The sequence below is a fragment of the Salmo salar genome, chromosome ssa02 (genome assembly GCF_905237065.1).
Source record: "Salmo salar chromosome ssa02, Ssal_v3.1, whole genome shotgun sequence".
Taxonomy (NCBI): Eukaryota; Metazoa; Chordata; class Actinopteri; order Salmoniformes; family Salmonidae; genus Salmo; species Salmo salar.
The window spans coordinates 22,543,407-22,562,905 of NC_059443.1; the positions used below are offsets into that span (position 1 = coordinate 22,543,407).

The window sequence follows — 19,499 nt, forward strand, 5'->3', positions numbered from 1 at the left end:
GAGAGGAGAGGTAGGAGAAGGGGAAAGAGAGGAGAGGAAGGGGAAAGAGAGGAGAGGAGAGGTAGGAGAAGGGGAAAGAGAGGAGGGGAACGGGGAAAGAGAGGAGAGGTAGGAGAAGGGGAAAGAGAGGAGAGGAAGGGGAAAGAGAGGAGAGGAAGGGGAAGGGGAAAGAGGAGAGGAAGGGGAAAGAGAGGAGAGGAAGTGGAAGGGGAAAGAGAGGAGAGGAAGGGGAAAGAGAGGAGGGGAAGGGGAAAGAGAGGAGAGGTAGTAGAAGGGGAAAGAGAGGAGAGGAAGGGGAAAGCGGAGGGGAAGGGGAAAGAGGAGAGGAAGGGGAAAGAGAGGAGAGGAAGTGGAAGGGGAAAGAGGAGAGGAAGGGGAAAGAAAGAAGAGAAAGTGGAAGGGGAAGGAGAGAAGAGGAAGGGGAAAGAGAGGAGGGGAAGGGGAAAGAGAGGAGAGGAAGTGGAAGGGGAAAGAGAGGAGAGGAAGGGGAAAGAGAGGAGGGGAAGGGGAAAGAGAGGAGAGGTAGTAGAAGGGGAAAGAGAGGAGAGGAAGGGGAAAGCGGAGGGGAAGGGGAAAGAGGAGAGGAAGGGGAAAGAGAGGAGAGGAAGTGGAAGGGGAAAGAGGAGAGGAAGGGGAAAGAAAGAAGAGAAAGTGGAAGGGGAAGGAGAGAAGAGGAAGGGGAAAGAGAGGAGGGGAAGGGGAAAGAGAGGAGAGGTAGTAGAAGGGGAAAGAGAGGAGAGGAAGGGGAAAGAGGAGGGGAAGGGGAAAGAGGAGAGGTAGGAAGTGAAGGGGAAAGAGAGGAAGGGGAAGGGGAAAGAGAGGAGAGGTAGGAGAAGGGGAAAGAGAGGAGAGGTAGAAGGGGAAAGAGGAGAGGAAGTGGAAGGGGAAAGAGAGGAGAGGAAGGGGAAGAGAGGAGGAGGAAGGGGAAAGAGAGGAGAGGTAGTAGAAGGGGAAAGAGAGGAGAGGAAGGGGAAAGGGAGGGGAAGGGGAAAGAGGAGAGGAAGGGGAAAGAGAGGAGAGGAAGTGGAAGGGGAAAGAGGAGAGGAAGGGGAAAGAAAGAAGAGAAAGTGGAAGGGGAAGGAGAGAAGAGGAAGGGGAAAGAGAGGAGGGGAAGGGGAAAGAGAGGAGAGGAAGTGGAAGGGGAAAGAGAGGAGAGGAAGGGGAAAGAGAGGAGGGGAAGGGGAAAGAGAGGAGAGGTAGTAGAAGGGGAAAGAGAGGAGAGGAAGGGGAAAGCGGAGGGGAAGGGGAAAGAGGAGAGGAAGGGGAAAGAGAGGAGAGGAAGTGGAAGGGGAAAGAGGAGAGGAAGGGGAAAGAAAGAAGAGAAAGTGGAAGGGGAAGGAGAGAAGAGGAAGGGGAAAGAGAGGAGGGGAAGGGGAAAGAGAGGAGAGGTAGTAGAAGGGGAAAGAGAGGAGAGGAAGGGGAAAGAGGAGGGGAAGGGGAAAGAGGAGAGGTAGGAGAAGGGGAAAGAGAGGAAGGGGAAGGGGGAAAGAGAGGAGAGGTAGGAGAAGGGGAAAGAGAGGAGAGGTAGAAGGGGAAAGAGGAGAGGTAGGAGAAGGGGAAAGAGGAGAAGGGGGAGGAGAGGAGAGGTAGAAGAGGAAAGAGAGGAAGGGGAAGAGGGAGAAGGATCCCCACCTCCATCCCTTCTTTCAGCTCCTGGACAGCCGCCTCATCCTCTGGAGGATAAGTCTCCTGATACAACCAGGCTGCCTGGTCTGCTACAGCCCTGTGTCTGGTTCACACAGCCCTGTGTCTGGTTCACACAGCCCTGTGTCTAGTTCACACAGCCATATGGGACCAGGGGTGGAGGACTAAGGAGGCACTCAGGAAAACCTTAGTGTTTTGCTTTTTCCGTGTTTTGGTATATGGATTCGTTAGTATAGCTTTGTATTGTTCATAAGAGAAAATAACAAAAATACTGTGTGTTCTAGTTCATTAACTTAGGGTGAACTTTTGTTTGAGTAGCTGGATATTTTTATTTAGGCACTGCAAAAGTGCTGTATATTAGTTTAATATATCAGTGGAAAGTTGGAATTATTTCAAATAAAAATAAATGATTTATCAAAGGTTTATTGCGTCTATGATGTAACCGTGCCTTCAGAACATATTCACACCCCTTGACTTTTTCCATATTTTGTTGTTACAGCCTAAATATTTTGTTGTTACAGCCTGAATTTTAAATGTATTAAATTGAGATGTCACTGGCCTACACACAATACCCCATAATGTCCAAGTGGGACAATGTTTTTACAAATGTATTAAAAATTAAAAGCGGAAATGTCTTGTCCATAAGTATTCAACCCCTTTATTATGGCAGACCTAAATAAGTTCAGGAGTTAAACAATAAAAAAATTGTGAAATGTAACATGTTTAACATGACTGTTGAATTACCACCACACACATACAATTATCTGTAAGGTCCCTCAGTCGAGCAGAGATTCAACCACAAAGACCAGGGAGGTTTTCCAATTGGTAGATGGGTAAAAATAAAAAAAAGCAGACATTGAATATCCCTTTGAGCATGATGAAGTTATTAATTACACTTTGGACAGTGTATCAATACACCCAGTCACTACAAAGATGCGTGTCCTTCCTAACTCAGTTGCCAGAGAGGAAGGAAACTGCTCAGGGATTTCACCATGAGGCCAATGGTGACATTGAAACAGTTCCATAGTTTAATTGCTGTGATAGAACTGGGGATGGATCAACAACATTGTAGTTACTCCACAATACTAACCTAAATTACAGAGTGTAAAGAAGGAAGCCTGTACAGAATACAAATATTCCAAAACATGCATCCTGTTTGCAATAAGGCACAAGTAAAAATGGCAACAAAATACATTTTGTCCTGAATACAAAGCGTTATATTTGGGGCAAATCCAACACATCACGGAGTACCACTTAACATATTTTCAAGCATGGTGGTGGCTGCATCATGTTATGGGAATGCTTTTCATCAGGAAGAACTAGCAAGTTTTTACTTATAAAAATAAACCGAATAGAGCGAAGCACATGCAAAATGATAGAGGAAAACCTGGTTCGGTCTGCTTTCCAACAAACACTGGGAGACATTCACCTTTCAGCAGGACAATAACTTTAAACACAAGGCCAAATATACACTGGAGTTGCTTACCAAGACGACATTGAATGATCCTGAGTGGCCTAGTTAGTTTAAACTTAAATCAGCTTGAAAATCTATGGCAAGATTGAAATGGCTGTCTAGCAATGATCAACAATCAACCTAACAGAGCTTGAAGAATTTACTAAAGAATAATGTGCAAATATTGTACAATCCACATGTGCAAAGCACTTCGACTTACCCAGAAAGTCTCACAGCTGTAATTGCTGCCAAAGGTGATTCTAACATGTATTGACTCAGGGGTCTGAATACTTATATAAAATTATTTAACCAGGCAAGTCAGTTAAGAACAACATTTACCCTTTGTCATTATGGGGCATTGTGTGTAGATGGGTGAGAAAAATCGATTTAATACAGTTTGAATTCAGGCTGTAACAACAAAATGTGGAATAAGTCAAGGGGTATGAATACTTTCTTAAGGCACTGTGCATGGTTGTTTTTGGGTTCTTCTGTCTTTGTAAGTAGCATTGAAAGATACTGTTTGGACCAGTTAGTTGTAAGAACAAGAACTGTAAAGTAATGTACAAAGTGCACACATCTGAAAGAGGCATATTTGTTTTTTAACAATGCATTTAATATGTCAACTTAAACAACATGAGGAAAGGGGCTTTTAAAAAAATGTAGCAAACTTTTAAACTTTCTTTTCTTGCAAAAACACCCACAAAGGAAATATTTCTTATTTAATGCATGTATACCTGAATTCTACTTAAACTATATGAACTAGGAACTGAAAGTGGCCTTTTTTGACCACAATCCACTAACATCTCATGCTGAGGCTCCAGACCCACATATTTGACAACATTTAAGAAAACAGACTGAAGATGACTTCCTCGTTCCACTTGTGAGTCTTGTGCCAGGCCCTGAAGCAGTTTCTACCCGGTATGAGACAGAGGGCCACCTGGCAGGCCTCACACTGCCAGATGGTCTTCCTCCGCTCTTTCTCCTGTTTACACCACACACAGGCCTTCCTGCCCTGGGTGGCCCTCTGCGACCGACAGACAGACAAGGGGTTGTTCAGTGGGACAGGGCAGCACCTCGCCCTCTTCTTCATCTTCCTCTCAGGGGGGGTAGGAACGGCCGCACCACTGCACCTGGCCCTCTTCCCGTTCTTCTTCCTCATCTTCTTCCTCTCAGGGGATGTGGAAAAGGCTTCACCGCTAGATGGGGATGTGGCTACACCTGACTTCAAGGTAGGGCTTGTCGCTACCTTAGATCTCAAGGTAAATGTAGTTACACCTATCTCACAGGTAGGAGGTGTGACTGTAGGTGGCCTACGTCTAATCTCCACTAGGTTAGGGGTCCAGGGGCTGGGAGGACATCTGGATCTCTTCACTTGCTGAGTGGCAGGTGGGCCAGGGATTATGTTCTTCTTCTTTGACTTCCTGGTGTCTGGAGGTTCAGAGAGAGGGGGTGGAGCTGGCTCCAACTTCCTGAGGTAGAACATGATAGAACAGACACAAATGAAACTGAAATTTTATAACAAAAAACAATGTGGACAATAGAATCTGAAAAAAAGAAACTGAGATTCAACTGACTACATCATAGTGTGACTATAATATGAGAACTAGAGAGTGACCTGGTCCTCTTCGGTCTCTTTGTGGCAAGTGGACCTGGGATCTCCAAATCCTTTCACAGTGAATTATTTAAAAATTCGCTACAAATTGATATATGAAATTAAATACTGATCCATTTTGACTACTAGTCCTCACACAGGACCATGTTTAAATAAATAAACAATATTTAACTAGGCAAGTCAGTAAAGAACAAATTATTATTTACAAGGACGGCCTACACCAGCCAAACCTGGACAACGCTGTGCCAATTGTGCGCCACCCTATGGGACTCCCAATCACGGCCGGTTGTGATACAGCCTGGATTCAAACCAGGGTGTCTGTAGTGATGCCTCTAGCACTGAAATGCAATGCCTTAGACTGCTGCGCCACTCGGGAGCCCGACACAGACCAGACCATTGTACTGACACAGACTAATCACAGGCCGGCAGGCTACGAAGAGGCGTGCGCCCTCATGCACGCTCTTTGCACGTGTCTCTCAGGCAGGATGAAAACGACTACATCGAACCAGTGGCGGTTCTAGACTATTTCAACTGGGGGGGCCAAGCTGGGGCCAGTTGTACTTTTAGAAGGGCCAGTTACATTAGACGTTATTGTTGTCATATCGTTTTCTTCACTGCATTGCAGGCATTAGCAGGCAAAAGACCATGTTCATAATCATCATCGTTGCCACTGTCTAATAATGGATGTAAAAAAAAGAATAATAGCAAAAATTAGTTATGTAAAAGTTATTTCATACTCCACATTTAGGGGGGCCACAAGGGGGTCCAAAATTGTTGTCACAGGGGCATTGCCCCCCCCAGAACCGCTAGTGCTTCGAACATGATCCTTTGCTAATTTTGGCCACTATCTTGATGATCCTTAGTAATGTTGGTGCCATTCAGCCCAATGGCGTGGCAGGTAGCCTAGTGGTTAGAGTGTTAGGCCAGTAACTGAAAGGTTGCTGGATTGAATCCCTGAGCTGACAAGGTAAAAATATGTTGTTCTGCACCTGAACAAGGCAGTTAACCCACTGTTCCCTGGTAGGCCGTCATTGTAAATAAGAATTTGTTCTTAACTGACTTACCTAGTTAAATAAAGGTTACATATAGGCAGGTCGTGACTAGAAGGGATCCAGCTTTTGACAAATTAACACCACTTCGTTGCAGGTTAGGAAAAATTACAAAGCAGGTGAGGATAATTAACAGCTGGTTGGGATAATTAGGTTAAAGTAAGGTTAGGAAACGGGTTAGAGTTATCTAAAATCCAAAAAGATTCAACTTTTGATGTTAATTTGACAAAAGCTGGATACTATCTAGCCTTGACCAGCAATATGAGGCGTTTCAAATTCAAATATTTCCGACTTCATGAGCCATCGAGATTTTTCCACAGGGATACGAGGATGACGTCGGTGCTATCTAATGGTTTTAATGTCTATGGGGAGGAAGTCTTGCATCTGGCTCATCTCAATGTCTGTGGTGCTGCTTGTGGCAAGGTCATTTCGCCGAGTCTACCTTTGATATAGAAAACAGCACAGGCACGTGTAGCCTATTCATTCACACTTACTCACAGGTCAAGAGGTGGGAAAAGCCAAATACACCTTTTCAGTCGTCTGGTGACTTTTGGACTAAAACAAAGTAAATAGATTTAGATACATGTGTAGAGTATACCTAAAGGTGAAGGTCTTTAATCATAACTCTTTAGTTAAAACAGAAAGTCTTTAGTGCCAAGGCATCCGCTGTTTGATGAGATATCGTCGGCATCGTCAAAGCATCCAGAGCGCCTGTGTCCAAACGTCTTCTTAAAAAGCAGATGTGCTTAAAACATGAATGTTGGCTGCAATTTCCTACAAACACGGCATTTTCTAAGTTCTAATTTCATACCCAACCTTTAATTGAAATGGAAGTGTTGCTCTTTTATTTAATCAGTTCTGGACATGTTTGGTCCGAGCCGAGACGCATGCAAATTGGAGCTAACAGGTTTACAATGCATAAAAAAGGATAAGCTAAACATAAATGTATATTTCATAACTCACCTCTTGGTCTTATTCTGGACATTAAGCTTGGTCTGTCCACCCTGGTCCCTGCTTTTCATCTCCAGAAAGGACGTGGGCTTTTTCAGCTCGCGCTCACAATTGTTGGGGTCTAGGTTTTCGACTGGTGCCAGCAGGAATAATATCAGCTGCTCAACAACTATACAATTAATCCGCTCGCTGACTCACTGATGTTGGTCAATTAGTTCCCCGGCGTTTCTAATGTTCAACATAGGCTACTATCTAAAGTTAGAAAGACTAAAATAATATTGCAGCATTCTTAACTCAAGGTACTGAAATCTTTATTATGCACAGTTCAAATACAAACAACCTAGGTTCAAATATAGTCTACCCATCTCTTCCAGGTGGGCCTGTGGTCATTGTGCGAGTGACTAGTGAATTTGAAAAGGTAGGAAGATCCATCCATTTTGTGTGTAAATTTACTGTACAAAAAAATATGTGGTGTAAATTTGGTTACATATAAATAGAGACCCAAAGCTCCTGATTTGACCTAAAACCACCTTTCTATGTGCCTATTCCAAAGTAGCATTTAGTTATAGTATGAACCAACGAAAATAGCCTAGGCTACCACATTAACATTTATTCTGGCAATTTGGGTAACAGGTAGGCTATGTTGTGTGTGCTCTGCAGCGGTGAAAACATGAATTATTTTCCTATTCTCTCAATTTCCGCCATGACGGTAAAAGTCTTAGAACCGTGAAACACATTATTACGTGTTTCGCGGTTCACAGTTATGATGACTACCTTGTTTTAGTGTGGGTCACAACGTTGATGTAACAATGTTATATGTAATAATGTTGAGTTCTGACCAGGCCCACCCTTAATAAAGCCTAGGAATTTTCAAATGTCTTCCTAGTTTGATCAGCAGACATGGAGAACAGCAAGGGGGACCAACCCCCAGAGAAAAATCTGATTGGGCCTTCACTGCCTTTCTCAGAGGCTGTATTATTCGATGGCCAGCCAGAATGCCAGATGTATCCCTTGATGAACAGAGAGATGTTTGGAGGCCTGTCCTTCTCAACACCAAGCCAGGAACCAGGGACACCCAGGCTCATGCGCACCAACTCTGACTTCTGCAGAGAACTGAAGGGTCAACTGAAAGGCTGCTTTGATGGTCCAGCTCTGAGCAGTGACTTCCTCAATGAAGACCCTGTCTCTCTAAAAAATTATTTTTTCAAAGAGTTATGGGATAAAGGCCTGGAGAACTCTGGGGCAACATGTTCAACCATGGAGGAGCCCCAGCCTGCTGTGACCAACACCATGCTCCTGGAGACCACCACCCCTGAGCCTGGCTCTCCAAGCCAACCGCCAACTGTCTTCCCTGTGGACCTGGCCGTTGAGACTGCCCCTTCCCTTCAGGAGCTCTTCCAGCCACAGATGTTCCCTGAAGTGTTTGGACCAGGCTGTGGTATAAGTAGCACTGCCCTGCTGCTGCCTACCAGCACACCCCCTGCTGGTTACTCACCAGCCTGTGGATCCACCCAGGGTGATGATGGACCCAACAGGGGCTCTATGAACAACCTCAGTCTGGACCCGAACTCAGCCCCGACAACACCGCTACTATCCCAGCATGCCCTGCCACAGGTGGAACAGGCTCAGTGCTCTCAGCTCTACCGTGACTCCATCTTTGAGCCAGGGTTTAGTCCAGCCCACCCCTGGCCCCAGGTGGTGAAGTTTGATGCTACCCCCCAGGCTCCCACCACCGTGCATCTTTCTGACCCCATGGAACCCACTGACGCCACCACTCTGCTCTCCCAGCCCAGCAGCCCTCTGTCAATGAGCACCAGGGACGCCGGCCAGATCCACATCCATGTCACCGGGGTCAGTGAGGTGGTTGTCAGGGTGACAGAGGTGGAAGGAGAGGAGGTGGAGGAGCTTCAGAGCCTGATGACCATGTCGTCGTGCTGCCAGCTGGTGATGGAACAGCCAGAGAATGCAGTGAGAGAGGAAGAGGGGGGTGAGAAGAAGAAGGAGAAGCCTGGACGCTGCTGGAGTGGAGGGTGCTGTTTCTTCTCTTGCATGTCGAGCAAAACAGAGCAATGAATAAAAAGCAGTATTCGTTTTTTAATTACATTTCTATCTGTTGTGTGTTTTTATACTGTATGATTTACACTGAGTGTACAGAATATTAGGAACACCTTCCTAATATTGAGTTGCACCCCCTTTTGCCCTCAGAACAGCCTCAATTCGCCAGGGCATGGACTCTACAAGGTGTCTAAAGCATTCCACAGTGATGCTGGCCCATGTTGACTCCAATGCTTGCCAAACTTGTGTCAAGGTGGCTGGATGTCCTTTGGGTGGTGGACCATTCTTGATACACACAGAAAACTGTTGAGTGGGAAAAACCCAGCAGCGTTGCAGTTGGTGACACAAACCGGTGCATCTGGCACCTACTACCATACCCCATTCAAAGGCACTTAAATCTTTTGTCTTGCCCATTCACCCTCTGAATGGCACACATACACAATCCATGTCTCAGTTGTCTCAAGGCTTAAAAACTATTCTTTAATCTGTCACCTCCCCTTAATCTACACTGATTGAAGTGGATTTAACAGGTGACATCAATAAGGGATCATAGTTTTCATCTGGATTCACCTGGTCATGTCATGGAATCAGCAGGTGTTCCTAATGTTTTGTACGCTCAATGTACTGAGACAGTTGACTATACTGTATCTCCATGGCCCATGAGATAGAGTTCATTCTTAAAAATATTATTTAGTTATAAATTTTTTGTATTGTATTTGTTGACTCATTGATAAATTGGTTGAAAATAATTGTATTTTGTTTGTATAGAGCTTTTATTGAGTTGTGCAAGTTACAATCACAAAAGGTCTGTTTGATGAGACATTGTCGGCATCATCAAAGGATCCAGAACACCCGAGTCCAAACATCTTCATAAAAAGCAGACATGCTTAAAAACATGAATGTGGGCTACAATTTCCTAAAACTTGGCATTTTCGAAGTTCTATATAATTTCAAATGAGGCAACCTTGAACTGAAATGGAAGCATTGCTCTGTTCTTTCATCAGGTCTGGACATGTTTGATCCGAGCCTAGATGCATGCAAATTGGAGCCAACAGGCCTGGTAGCTACCTCCACCATAGGCTTACAATGCATAAAAAAGGATAAGGATAAGCTAAACATAAACATACATTTATATGCATATTTCACAACTGACCTCTTGGTCTTATTCTGGACATTATGCTTGGTCTGTCCACCCTGGTCCCTGCTTTTCATCTCCAGAAAGGACAGGTGTGCTTTTTCACACCGCGCTCACAATTGTTGGGGTCTAGGTCTTGGACGGTCTAAAGATAATAGAGCTGGAGCTCTCTGGGGAAGGAATTACACTATGTCCACTTGAAGCAGGCTAGGCCGTCTCCCATCCAGTTTGTGTGGTAAATTCTGCTGTGTCTATGTTCATGCACACAGATGTTTACCATTATTATCAAGGAAAATATTACACAAAAATAAGTAAATCCACCAAAAACAAGGTTCTTATCCATTCCTTTTTTCTGTTAAATAACGCTGTTTCTGGCCTGCAGATGGCAGCATGAGGTGAACAGTCCATTTGAAGAGAGCTGCATATAGAAAAAGCCCCACTGAATATCCAGAGGTAGGCCAATATGTCCGGTATTGGAACTGTGGATCTAACTTCTGTTCCAGGTCATTGCGTTCTAGGAATTGATGGACCCTGAATATTGACAATTTAATGTTAATTGATTGCTAGGCTATTAATATTGTCTATTAATTAATCAGCTTTTAAGCGCCACTGGCCCTTCAAAATGATCTGTGACAACAAATGTGTTACCTCTCATAAACATGTCAGGAAACCTTTTTCGTATACCTATTATTCTATATGCCGTCTTTATACTGTATGAAATCATACTATTCCGCAGAATACAGAACACAGCCAACACTGATGATTTTACTGGGTGTTATTACCATATTATGAAATGTTCATTTTGAATTAGATTTTTTAGATTTGGAAATCTGTCCTCACATTCTCTTAAATGACAATCTCTGCCTATCTCCCTCTCTCACACACTATCCCTCTTGCTGTCCCGGTCTCACATGCACGCGCCTCTTTCTCCTCAGCAGCAGCACCACAAACACCACGTCGCCATGGAAACCGCTGAGAGACGTCGAGAGTGAAAGATGGGAAGCGAACGCGAGCTGTGGAGAGAGAGCGAGAGAGGAGAGTAGAGGAGAGAGGGAGACACAATTAGGACAGCAAGGGAGACATGAAAGGTTAGGGTGTTACCTACCATACAGGGCGGGCGCGTGCTCCCAACCCCCGCACCCCAAAACCCAGCCTTCACCTCTAACCTTCCCCCAATTTCTAATTCACAGCCCCCACCCCAGATTGTGTTCCCCTTATGCCCTTCCTTCCTTCCTCCCTTTTTCCCTGGCCCCCCATACACACACCTCTCCCCATCTTTGCACTCCATCCCTCTCGTGTTCAGACAGGCAGCTCGCATGGCGGGGATAGAGACGTTCACCGATGGAAGCACTGGTAAATTTTCACCTCCAAAAAAAGATAAAGATTTCATATAAGGGCTCAACTTTGCATAGTGATAACTTATCTTTGCATTCTGCTTCCCATGTTTCCCCTCTGCCTCTTCTCATCCTCTCTAAACCCTCCACCTTCTTCTCAAGTATATTGCTTTTCTGTTTCAATTCACAACCAGAAAGACTTTAGTCCAATTTCGAGGCCAACTTGCCTGTGTCATAGAGAGGGAGAGAGAGAAGGAGATGGACAGAAAAATAACGGCCTTAATGATTTCTTGCGCGGGCAGGGATTTTCTTTTTATTGATTAGAAAATAAATAAATGTATGTGGGCAACCCTTTCCCTCTGTCCCTCTCATACCCCCGCTCTCCTTCTCTCGATGGGTGAATGGCGCTGTCATTCACCTGCTCTGCATGCTGTATTTCTGGCTGTGAATCGCGCGAATATTTGATTTTGAATATGAGTTCGCTCTACATTATGTATGCACGCGCATCATGTGTCTGCGCTTGCATTCGTTGAATGCGAACATTGCACACAGATGAGTCATTTGATTCAGATGTCCAGCCGGAACGTTGCATAACCATGAGTGGTTATTTAAAGTCGTTTTTGAAATAGGCTACAACCCGGATTCAGTGGAATCCCTTGATGCCGCTATGAGCCTTTTGTTGTTTAATTGTGTATAGTCTTCAAATGTCTGCCATGAGAGAAAAGCCGATATGCTCACCCACTCAGTGGACACGAATAGGCTATTATATTTGCCCTTGACTGTGACAGTATAAAGACTATGTGTATTTAGTGTTATTGGGTGGGATTGTTAATCAATGTGGTCGATATTTGTTCGGCAGCTTGCCCGATCGCCGCAGATAATAGGCTACCTACCACAATAACACGGCCCCTACACGGCCAGTAGGAGTGTTAGTGCCGTTGTAGGGCAGATAGACCGCAGAAGGGAAATCGATGGACAGAGTGAGTTAATTATGAGAAAATCAATTAAGAGGAGGGGATTGAGCCTTTATAAGGCCGAGCACTGAAACAGAGCACCCGCAGAGGAGGAGAGCTGGGGACGGCGGACACACTCAGCCTGCAGGGCTGGCGGAGGTTCATCCTCTGTCCGCCCGGCTCTGCTCTACCGTCTCGCTCCTGACTCTAGCAAACTGAGCGTTCTATGTGATGTAATTGAACAAAGGCAGTGTGATCTTATCTCTTTTAACCAAAATCTATTCATGAAATATAGTGTTGATCACTGTGTTGAAATGATGATTGTCACGTAGGCTAGTTGTGTTTTGTGTTTTTATGTAATGTAATGTAATATGAAGAATTGCATCATCCTGGGAGTCGTTGCTATTTGAAACACAGTCTTCTCACACATAACTGAAATTGGGCAGCAGTGTGTGCCTACAACACACACCACACCTCTGCTGCCCGGTTGCTATGTGTGTGCGTGCATGTGCAAGTGTCCATATATTACTGGTGTTGGCCCGCTAACGTTCCGAGAACCTATTGCCATTTAGAGGTCATTATGTGGCTCCACGTGCAGTGGTTGATCCACGGACAACGTGCGGTGTAAATAGAGGGACCAAGGACTTGGAGGGACAGACAGACAGACAGGCATGAGAGAAAAAAGACACAGGAAGATATGATACACGAAATATTCCCCCGGCAGCCCCCCAACCCGTAGTCCACTGGTTAATGAGCAGCAGACACTGGTCAGTGGTCAGAGACGGATGTTTCAGACAGGGTTTGAGCTGAGACAGAGAGAGAAGCATGATCATATTATTAGTTATGGCCATTGATAGACCTACTTGTCAACCACGCAAACACACGTTTAATCAGATATTGGGTGATAGTTTGTTAGCTGGAATATAATGTTTAAATATAAACGATCTTGCTTCTATGGGCTATATTTCGGTAAAGTCCACACAATACACAGGTGTACAGTCCAGTGTAGGGTATTTTAATATTATGGGCTTATATTGCCTACAGAGGCCTCCAATATTACCTAATAATGTGGTTTAAAATGTATAGAATGTTCGTGTGTAGTGCCGTGCGTATTAATTATTTGGAAAAAATGGAGAAAGAATTGTGTGCACCTAAAGTATTCCAATTAGATTTAATACATTCCACATAAAGTAGGCCTAAACTGTATAGCTCTCTCATTTTTTACATCTCAAAGTCGTGATGGTGATGAGCTTTACAAGTATTCAGTTAGCCTGCAGATACAGAGGCTATGTATTCAATAAGCATATGAAGCAAGTCTGGTTAGCGTTTTCCCCAATCGCTTTTAAGTTCGGTAAAGGGAAAGCCCACTCTGCTCTGTTCTTAATCCAGTCAATTGACTAACGATGATAATTTGAGGGTTGGTTGTTTGATTAGGCTATACATCTCTCTTTAACTAGTAAGAATACAATATGTCAAGTTTAAACGTCAAGTGAAACACGGTGGTGTGTGTGTGTGTGTGTGTGTGTGTGTGTGTGTGTGTGTGTGTGTGTGTGTGTGTGTGTGTGTGTGTGTGTGTGTGTGTTAAAGCACTTGAATATGTGCACTAGAATGCAAATAAACACGATTTGCTGAATATGGTTATGTAATAGCATATGCATATTTGCATTCAAAATTCAGTTGATAATTTAAAAAAAACTAAAGGAAAGTCTTACAATTGCACTACCCTATAATAATAATAATAATAATATTTTAATGCAGAATTCCATGCTCTTAATACGATAGGCCTATTTGAACGCAAATGAGAGATAAGACAAGGAAAGTCATTGAATGTAATATAGTTTCACTGACCCCCAGAACTTCCGGAGGTAATTTTCAGAATGTTCATAGTATTGTGTTTTTAGGAAAGTCATAGGAACAAAGTAGGCCTCTCTAAAATGACGACCAGAAAACGTTAGAATTTCCTTATCATGCTTTATAATAGGCTGTATTTCCTAATGCAAACATGTCAAATACCCATGTATCTGTGAATATGGAACGATAAGGCGTTTTAAAAAGCCCTCCTTTTCGCTGGAAAACTAAATGTTCCTTATAGCATGTCTTCAAATGCATAGGCAATGTGATTCAATTCTCTGATTCCAACCACAGTATGGCTGTTCTGAGTTTCAGTGTTTTTATGCCTATTTCTGGAATATTTAAAAACCATGAAACAAGGCTTTAACGATGTTATTGCTGTCAGGTGAAATATATATTCCGTAGCATTAGCTATGTAGGCCTATATTCATTTTGTATATGTATGTGTTCTTGTGCACTAGGCTACATTGCGTTTCATTCTGCTTATTCATTTGCGTTTTGTAACTTTGACACTATCTGCAAGAAGGTGTTTTGCGCCATGTGTTGGTGTGCATTCTTTCGCACGCGTTCAAAGAGATTGGACTTCTCTTAAAAATAAAAAATAAAGATTGTTCACATAGGCTACCCTATAATTATAAAGTTTAGCCTGCATGACGTAAATTATCGCATGGAGCCCAGATGCTGCAAAAAGCATATAACGTGTGAAAAAGCCTATAACACGTCGGAAGGAATCTGTATTAGTTTAGCATTATGACACAGGAGAGATATTTCAAATAAAATATTTTTGGAGGATGAATGGATAATTGTTAATACATAATATTCAAATCTACATATATATATTTTTTAAATGCTTTCATTTTATATTGCCCACTTGCAAATTCATGGGGACATTTACAGAGGCTGTACTTATTTATTGTTGCTCGAATATCAAGATATACACCATGCATAACGGGACAAAGTTTAACCACTTTGCAATGAAACTTGCATATATAAAATAAAAAAATAAAAAAAAACATTCAGAAGGAATATCAGAGAGTCTTCATTCTCTTAGTCAATCGATCTAAACAAAGTTTTAAATTAAACACAAACTCCGTATAGCTCAAATATTAACTAAAATGTGTTAATAAGTCGTTTACAATAGATGCTATCGGACCAAATGTCTTTGAACTTGAACTAATGATCAGAATTAAATAAACTACGATATTATAATTCCAATAAGCAAAAACTGTGTAGCCTACAAGTCTACGTCGTTATACATACCATACGACATGAAATATTCAATCAAACTGATGTGAAACAAACTGTTGTTAACCTATTTTCCTGGACTGTTCTTTTGTAAATATGTTCTATAGGCTTACTGATTGTCAGAGAATACTTCGGCTACCTATCCAAATATAGGGTAAACGTAGCCTGATGTGTTAGAGGTTACAAATCTTTTTAAAACACTCTTTCCATTGTATAAGTTATTTTTGATGTTGCAAAACGAAACCCTCAATTGATCTAAACCGGTGGTTATGGTTGGTGAGTTGTCTATATAGGATATTTTTATGCAACCGAACAGGCTAAAAGGATTGGGCTATGCAATGTAGCCTAATATCTGAAACCAAGTCCTAAATCGTTTCTTGGGACCTTATAGATTAGAGCTCAGTTGGCAGGTGTACTTCACAAATCCTCATAGGTTTATTGCACCAACTATTTTCAGTGTCTCAACTTTACAAGTTATAGGCTAAGATAACTTATAAAACGAGGATACATTGTCTATAGATTTTTCGTTATAGTTCCAATCATGATCAGCACCACAGGCCGTTTAAAATGAATCCGTTTTCTGCGCACGATTCTCCCCCCAAATGGTGTTGGGTCTCTCCGCGGCCCGGAGCACAATGCAGTAATGACCCGCGGGTCAAAGGCCGCTTGGCCAGTCCCTCAATTAAAGCGGAAAAATTGCAATTGCACGCTGCAGCCTTTCTGCGACAAGAAGGGACCATATTTCGGGATATGTGCCAATTTGCTGTACGTTTTTTTCCACCATACTTCTCCACATTGTTCGACTTAAAAATGCATTATAACATGGGTTAAATCAATTAGTTTTGTTGGATTGTATTTAACAGATAGAGCCCATATTTTACAATAAAGTAATTTAGCAATATAAAATGTCTGCAGTAGGCCTATTTAGAGAGGCATATATATATATTAGAAGTTGTAGGGTATGTCTTTAGAAAAGCTGCTACATACCCTAGTCGTTGTTTTTAGTTGGAAATATTTTTCGGGAAATATTAAATAGGTAAAGTGGATGAATGAATAACAGTGGAAATATGAATCACATTTTTTGGGGGAATGTAAGCTATATGCCTATTGTAATATATGTTAATGAAATTGATTGTGGTGATTTTGTTTTTGTGATAATTTGATGCTGCGGTTGTTCAAGATATCGCTTGTTATTTTCCACTCCACACCACGTGATATAAATGTCATGAACCCTCCAGCGTCAGTGGCTATTGAATAGTATCCGATTCCTATCTAATTCATGACTAAATCACGATCATTGCTCGATCGATTGGCTTGATAAATCCTTGTAATCACTCGAAATTTTCGCATTGGCAAAACCGTTGACTTTCTTGCCAAACGAGCTTTATCTGCCAATAGGTTTTCAGTAAGTGACAGGAAAGAAGTGATAAATTGATCAACAATGACCACAATGAAAAGGCTCTTGTGAGGACACACATGCCCTTTCTGTGAGTGTGTCTGTGGTCTGTGTGTGGTTAGAATATGATCAAGCCTGGGGTCAGAGTTCAGGATCATCCCAGACAGACACGACCCTGGGAGACAGAGTGACCTCTGCGTTTAAACTGGGGTGGGGGAGGAGAGAGAGGACAACCGGGAAGGAGAGATGGACAGGGGAAGGAGAGAGGAACAGGAGAAGGAGGAAAGGGTAGGAGACCGAGGGACAGGGTGAAGGAGATGAGGAGAGAGGGGGGAAGAAGGAGTGAGATAGGGACTGAAAGGTGGCGAGAGAGGGAGGAAGAAGCGAGATGGGAAGTTGAAGGGGAGAGGTGAAGAGAGAGAGAGAGAGAGAGAGAGAGAGAGAGAGAGAGACAGACAGATCCACCCACAGGGATGATCATTGAATATAACTTGGTTTGTCCATGTATGTTCCAGCAGCGGTCTGGTCTGGATGTGGTCCCTCCTGCTCCTGCTGCTAGATGCAGTGAATTAACTTCTGACCCCACTCCCCTTCCCACTGCTACACACAGCTACCCCCAGCAGCAGCAAATGTGTGTTATCTAGCCTGGACACACACACACACACACACACACACACACACACACACACACACACACACACACACACACACACACACACACACACACACACACACACACACACACACACACACACACACAATGTAGTGAATTATATAGTGAATATATATGAGGAAGTGGATTGAGAAGATGTTCTCTTTACACACAACCCCAGATCCTGCTTTCTAATCCCACAGTCACAACCCCCCAATCCTGCCTTCTAATCCCACAGTCACAACCCCCCGATCCTGCTTTCTAATCCCACAGTCACAACCCCCCAATCCTGCCTTCTAATCCCACAGTCACAACCCCCCGATCCTGCTTTCTAATCCCACAGTCACAACCCCCCAATCCTGCCTTCTAATCCCACAGTCACAACCCCCCGATCCTGCTTTCTAATCCCACAGTCACAACCCCCCGATCCTGCCTTCTAATCCCACAGTCACAACCCCCCATCCTGCCTTCTAATCCCACAGTCACAACCCCCAGATCCTGCTTTCTTATCCCACAGTCACAACCCCCCATCCTGCTTTCTAATCCCACAGTCACAACCCCCCGATCCTGCTTTCTAATCCCACAGTCACAACCCCCAGATCCTGCTTTCTAATCCCACAGTCACAACCCCCATCCTGATTTCTAATCCCACAGTCACAACCCCCCGATCCTGCTTTCTAATCCCACAGTCACAACCCCCATCCTGCTTTCTAATCCCACAGTCACAACCCCCCGATCCTGCCTTCTAATCCCACAGTCACAACACCCAGATCCTGCTTTCTAATCCCACAGTCACAACCCCCCATCCTGCTTTCTAATCCAACAGTCACAACCCCCGATCCTGCTTTCTAATACCACAGTCACAACCCCCCGATCCTGCTTTCTAATACCACAGTCACAACACCCCGATCCTGCCTTCTAATCCCACAGTCACAACCCCCGATCCTGCCTTCTTATCCCATAGTCACAACCCCCAGATCCTGCCTTCTAATCCCACAGTCACAACCCCCAGATCCTGCCTTCTAATCCAACAGTCACAACCCCCGATCCTGCTTTCTAATCCCACAGTCACAACACCCCGATCCTGCCTTCTAATCCCACAGTCACAACCCCCCGACCCTGCCTTCTTATCCCATAGTCACAACCCCCAGATCCTGCCTTCTAATCCCACAGTCACAACCCCCGATCCTGCTTTCTAATCCCACAGTCACAACCCCCCGATCCTGCCTTCTAATCCCACAGTCACAACCCCCAGATCCTGCCTTCTAATCCAACAGTCACAACCCCCCGATCCTGCCTTCTAATCCCACAGTCACAACCCCCAGATCCTGCCTTCTAATCCAACAGTCACAACCCCCCGATCCTGCTTTCTAATCCCACAGTCACAACCCCCCGATCCTGCTTTCTAATCCCACAGTCACAACCCCCGATCCTGCCTTCTTATCCAATAGTCACAACCCCCAGATCCTGCCTTCTAATCCCACAGTCACAACACCCCGATCCTGCCTTCTAATCCCACAGTCACAACCCCCCGATCCTGCCTTCTAATCCCACAGTCACAACCCCAGATCCTGCCTTCTAATCCCACAGTCACAACCCCCCGATCCTGCCTTCTAATCCCACAGTCACAACACCCCGATCCTGCCTTCTAATCCCACAGTCACAACCCCCAGATCCTGCCTTCTAATCCCACAGTCACAACCCCCGACCCTGCCTTCTTATCCCATAGTCACAACCCCCAGATCCTGCCTTCTAATCCCACAGTCACAACCCCCCGATCCTGCTTTCTAATCCCACAGTCACAACCCCCCGATCCTGCCTTCTAATCCCACAGTCACAACCCCCAGATCCTGCCTTCTAATCCAACAGTCACAACCCCCCGATCCTGCCTTCTAATCCCACAGTCACAACCCCCAGATCCTGCTTTCTAATCCCACAGTCACAACACCCCGATCCTGCCTTCTAATCCCACAGTCACAACCCCCCGATCCTGCCTTCTTATCCCATAGTCACAACCCCCAGATCCTGCCTTCTAATCCCACAGTCACAACCCCCGATCCTGCTTTCTAATCCCACAGTCACAACACCCCGATCCTGCCTTCTAATCCCACAGTCACAACCCCCAGATCCTGCTTTCTAATCCCACAGTCACAACCCCCAGATCCTGCC

The 19,499-nt window shown here is 44.3% G+C and overlaps 2 protein-coding genes across 3 annotated transcripts in view; one reads left to right on the top strand and one right to left on the bottom strand.

Moving 5' to 3' along the window:
- Nucleotides 1–3,745: 3,745 nt before the first annotated feature.
- LOC106576498 (uncharacterized) lies at nucleotides 3,746–7,002 on the bottom strand. Its single transcript, XM_014153713.2, has 2 exons — nucleotides 6,722–7,002; nucleotides 3,746–4,566 (listed from the first exon to the last, which is right to left on the bottom strand). Exons 1-2 carry the CDS (start codon nucleotides 6,778–6,780, stop codon nucleotides 3,939–3,941), a joined length of 687 nt encoding a protein of 228 aa, XP_014009188.1. The 5' UTR covers nucleotides 6,781–7,002; the 3' UTR covers nucleotides 3,746–3,938.
- A 4,139-nt stretch (nucleotides 7,003–11,141) lies between these two features.
- The window catches only part of LOC106576414 (POU domain, class 2, transcription factor 2), a 103,783-nt gene continuing 95,425 nt past the window's right edge, over nucleotides 11,142–19,499 (top strand). Inside the window, exon 1 of one of the 2 annotated variants that reach the window (XM_045700518.1) lies at nucleotides 11,142–11,252. In XM_045700518.1, coding sequence (XP_045556474.1) covers nucleotides 11,216–11,252 — 37 coding nt within the window. In that variant the 5' untranslated portion in view covers nucleotides 11,142–11,215. The remainder of the gene's footprint in view (nucleotides 11,253–19,499) is intronic. The other variant, XM_045700498.1, reaches the window with a different exon arrangement.

Bases quoted from the DNA above. Each gene is read 5' to 3' on its own strand.
- LOC106576498 (XM_014153713.2), bottom strand. From the start codon at position 6,780: ATGAAAAGCAGGGACCAGGGTGGACAGACCAAGCTTAATGTCCAGAAT. The intron at 4,567-6,721 runs GTGAGTTATGAA...GTTCTACCTCAG, and splicing joins GTCCAGAATAAGACCAAGAG to GAAGTTGGAGCCAGCTCCAC.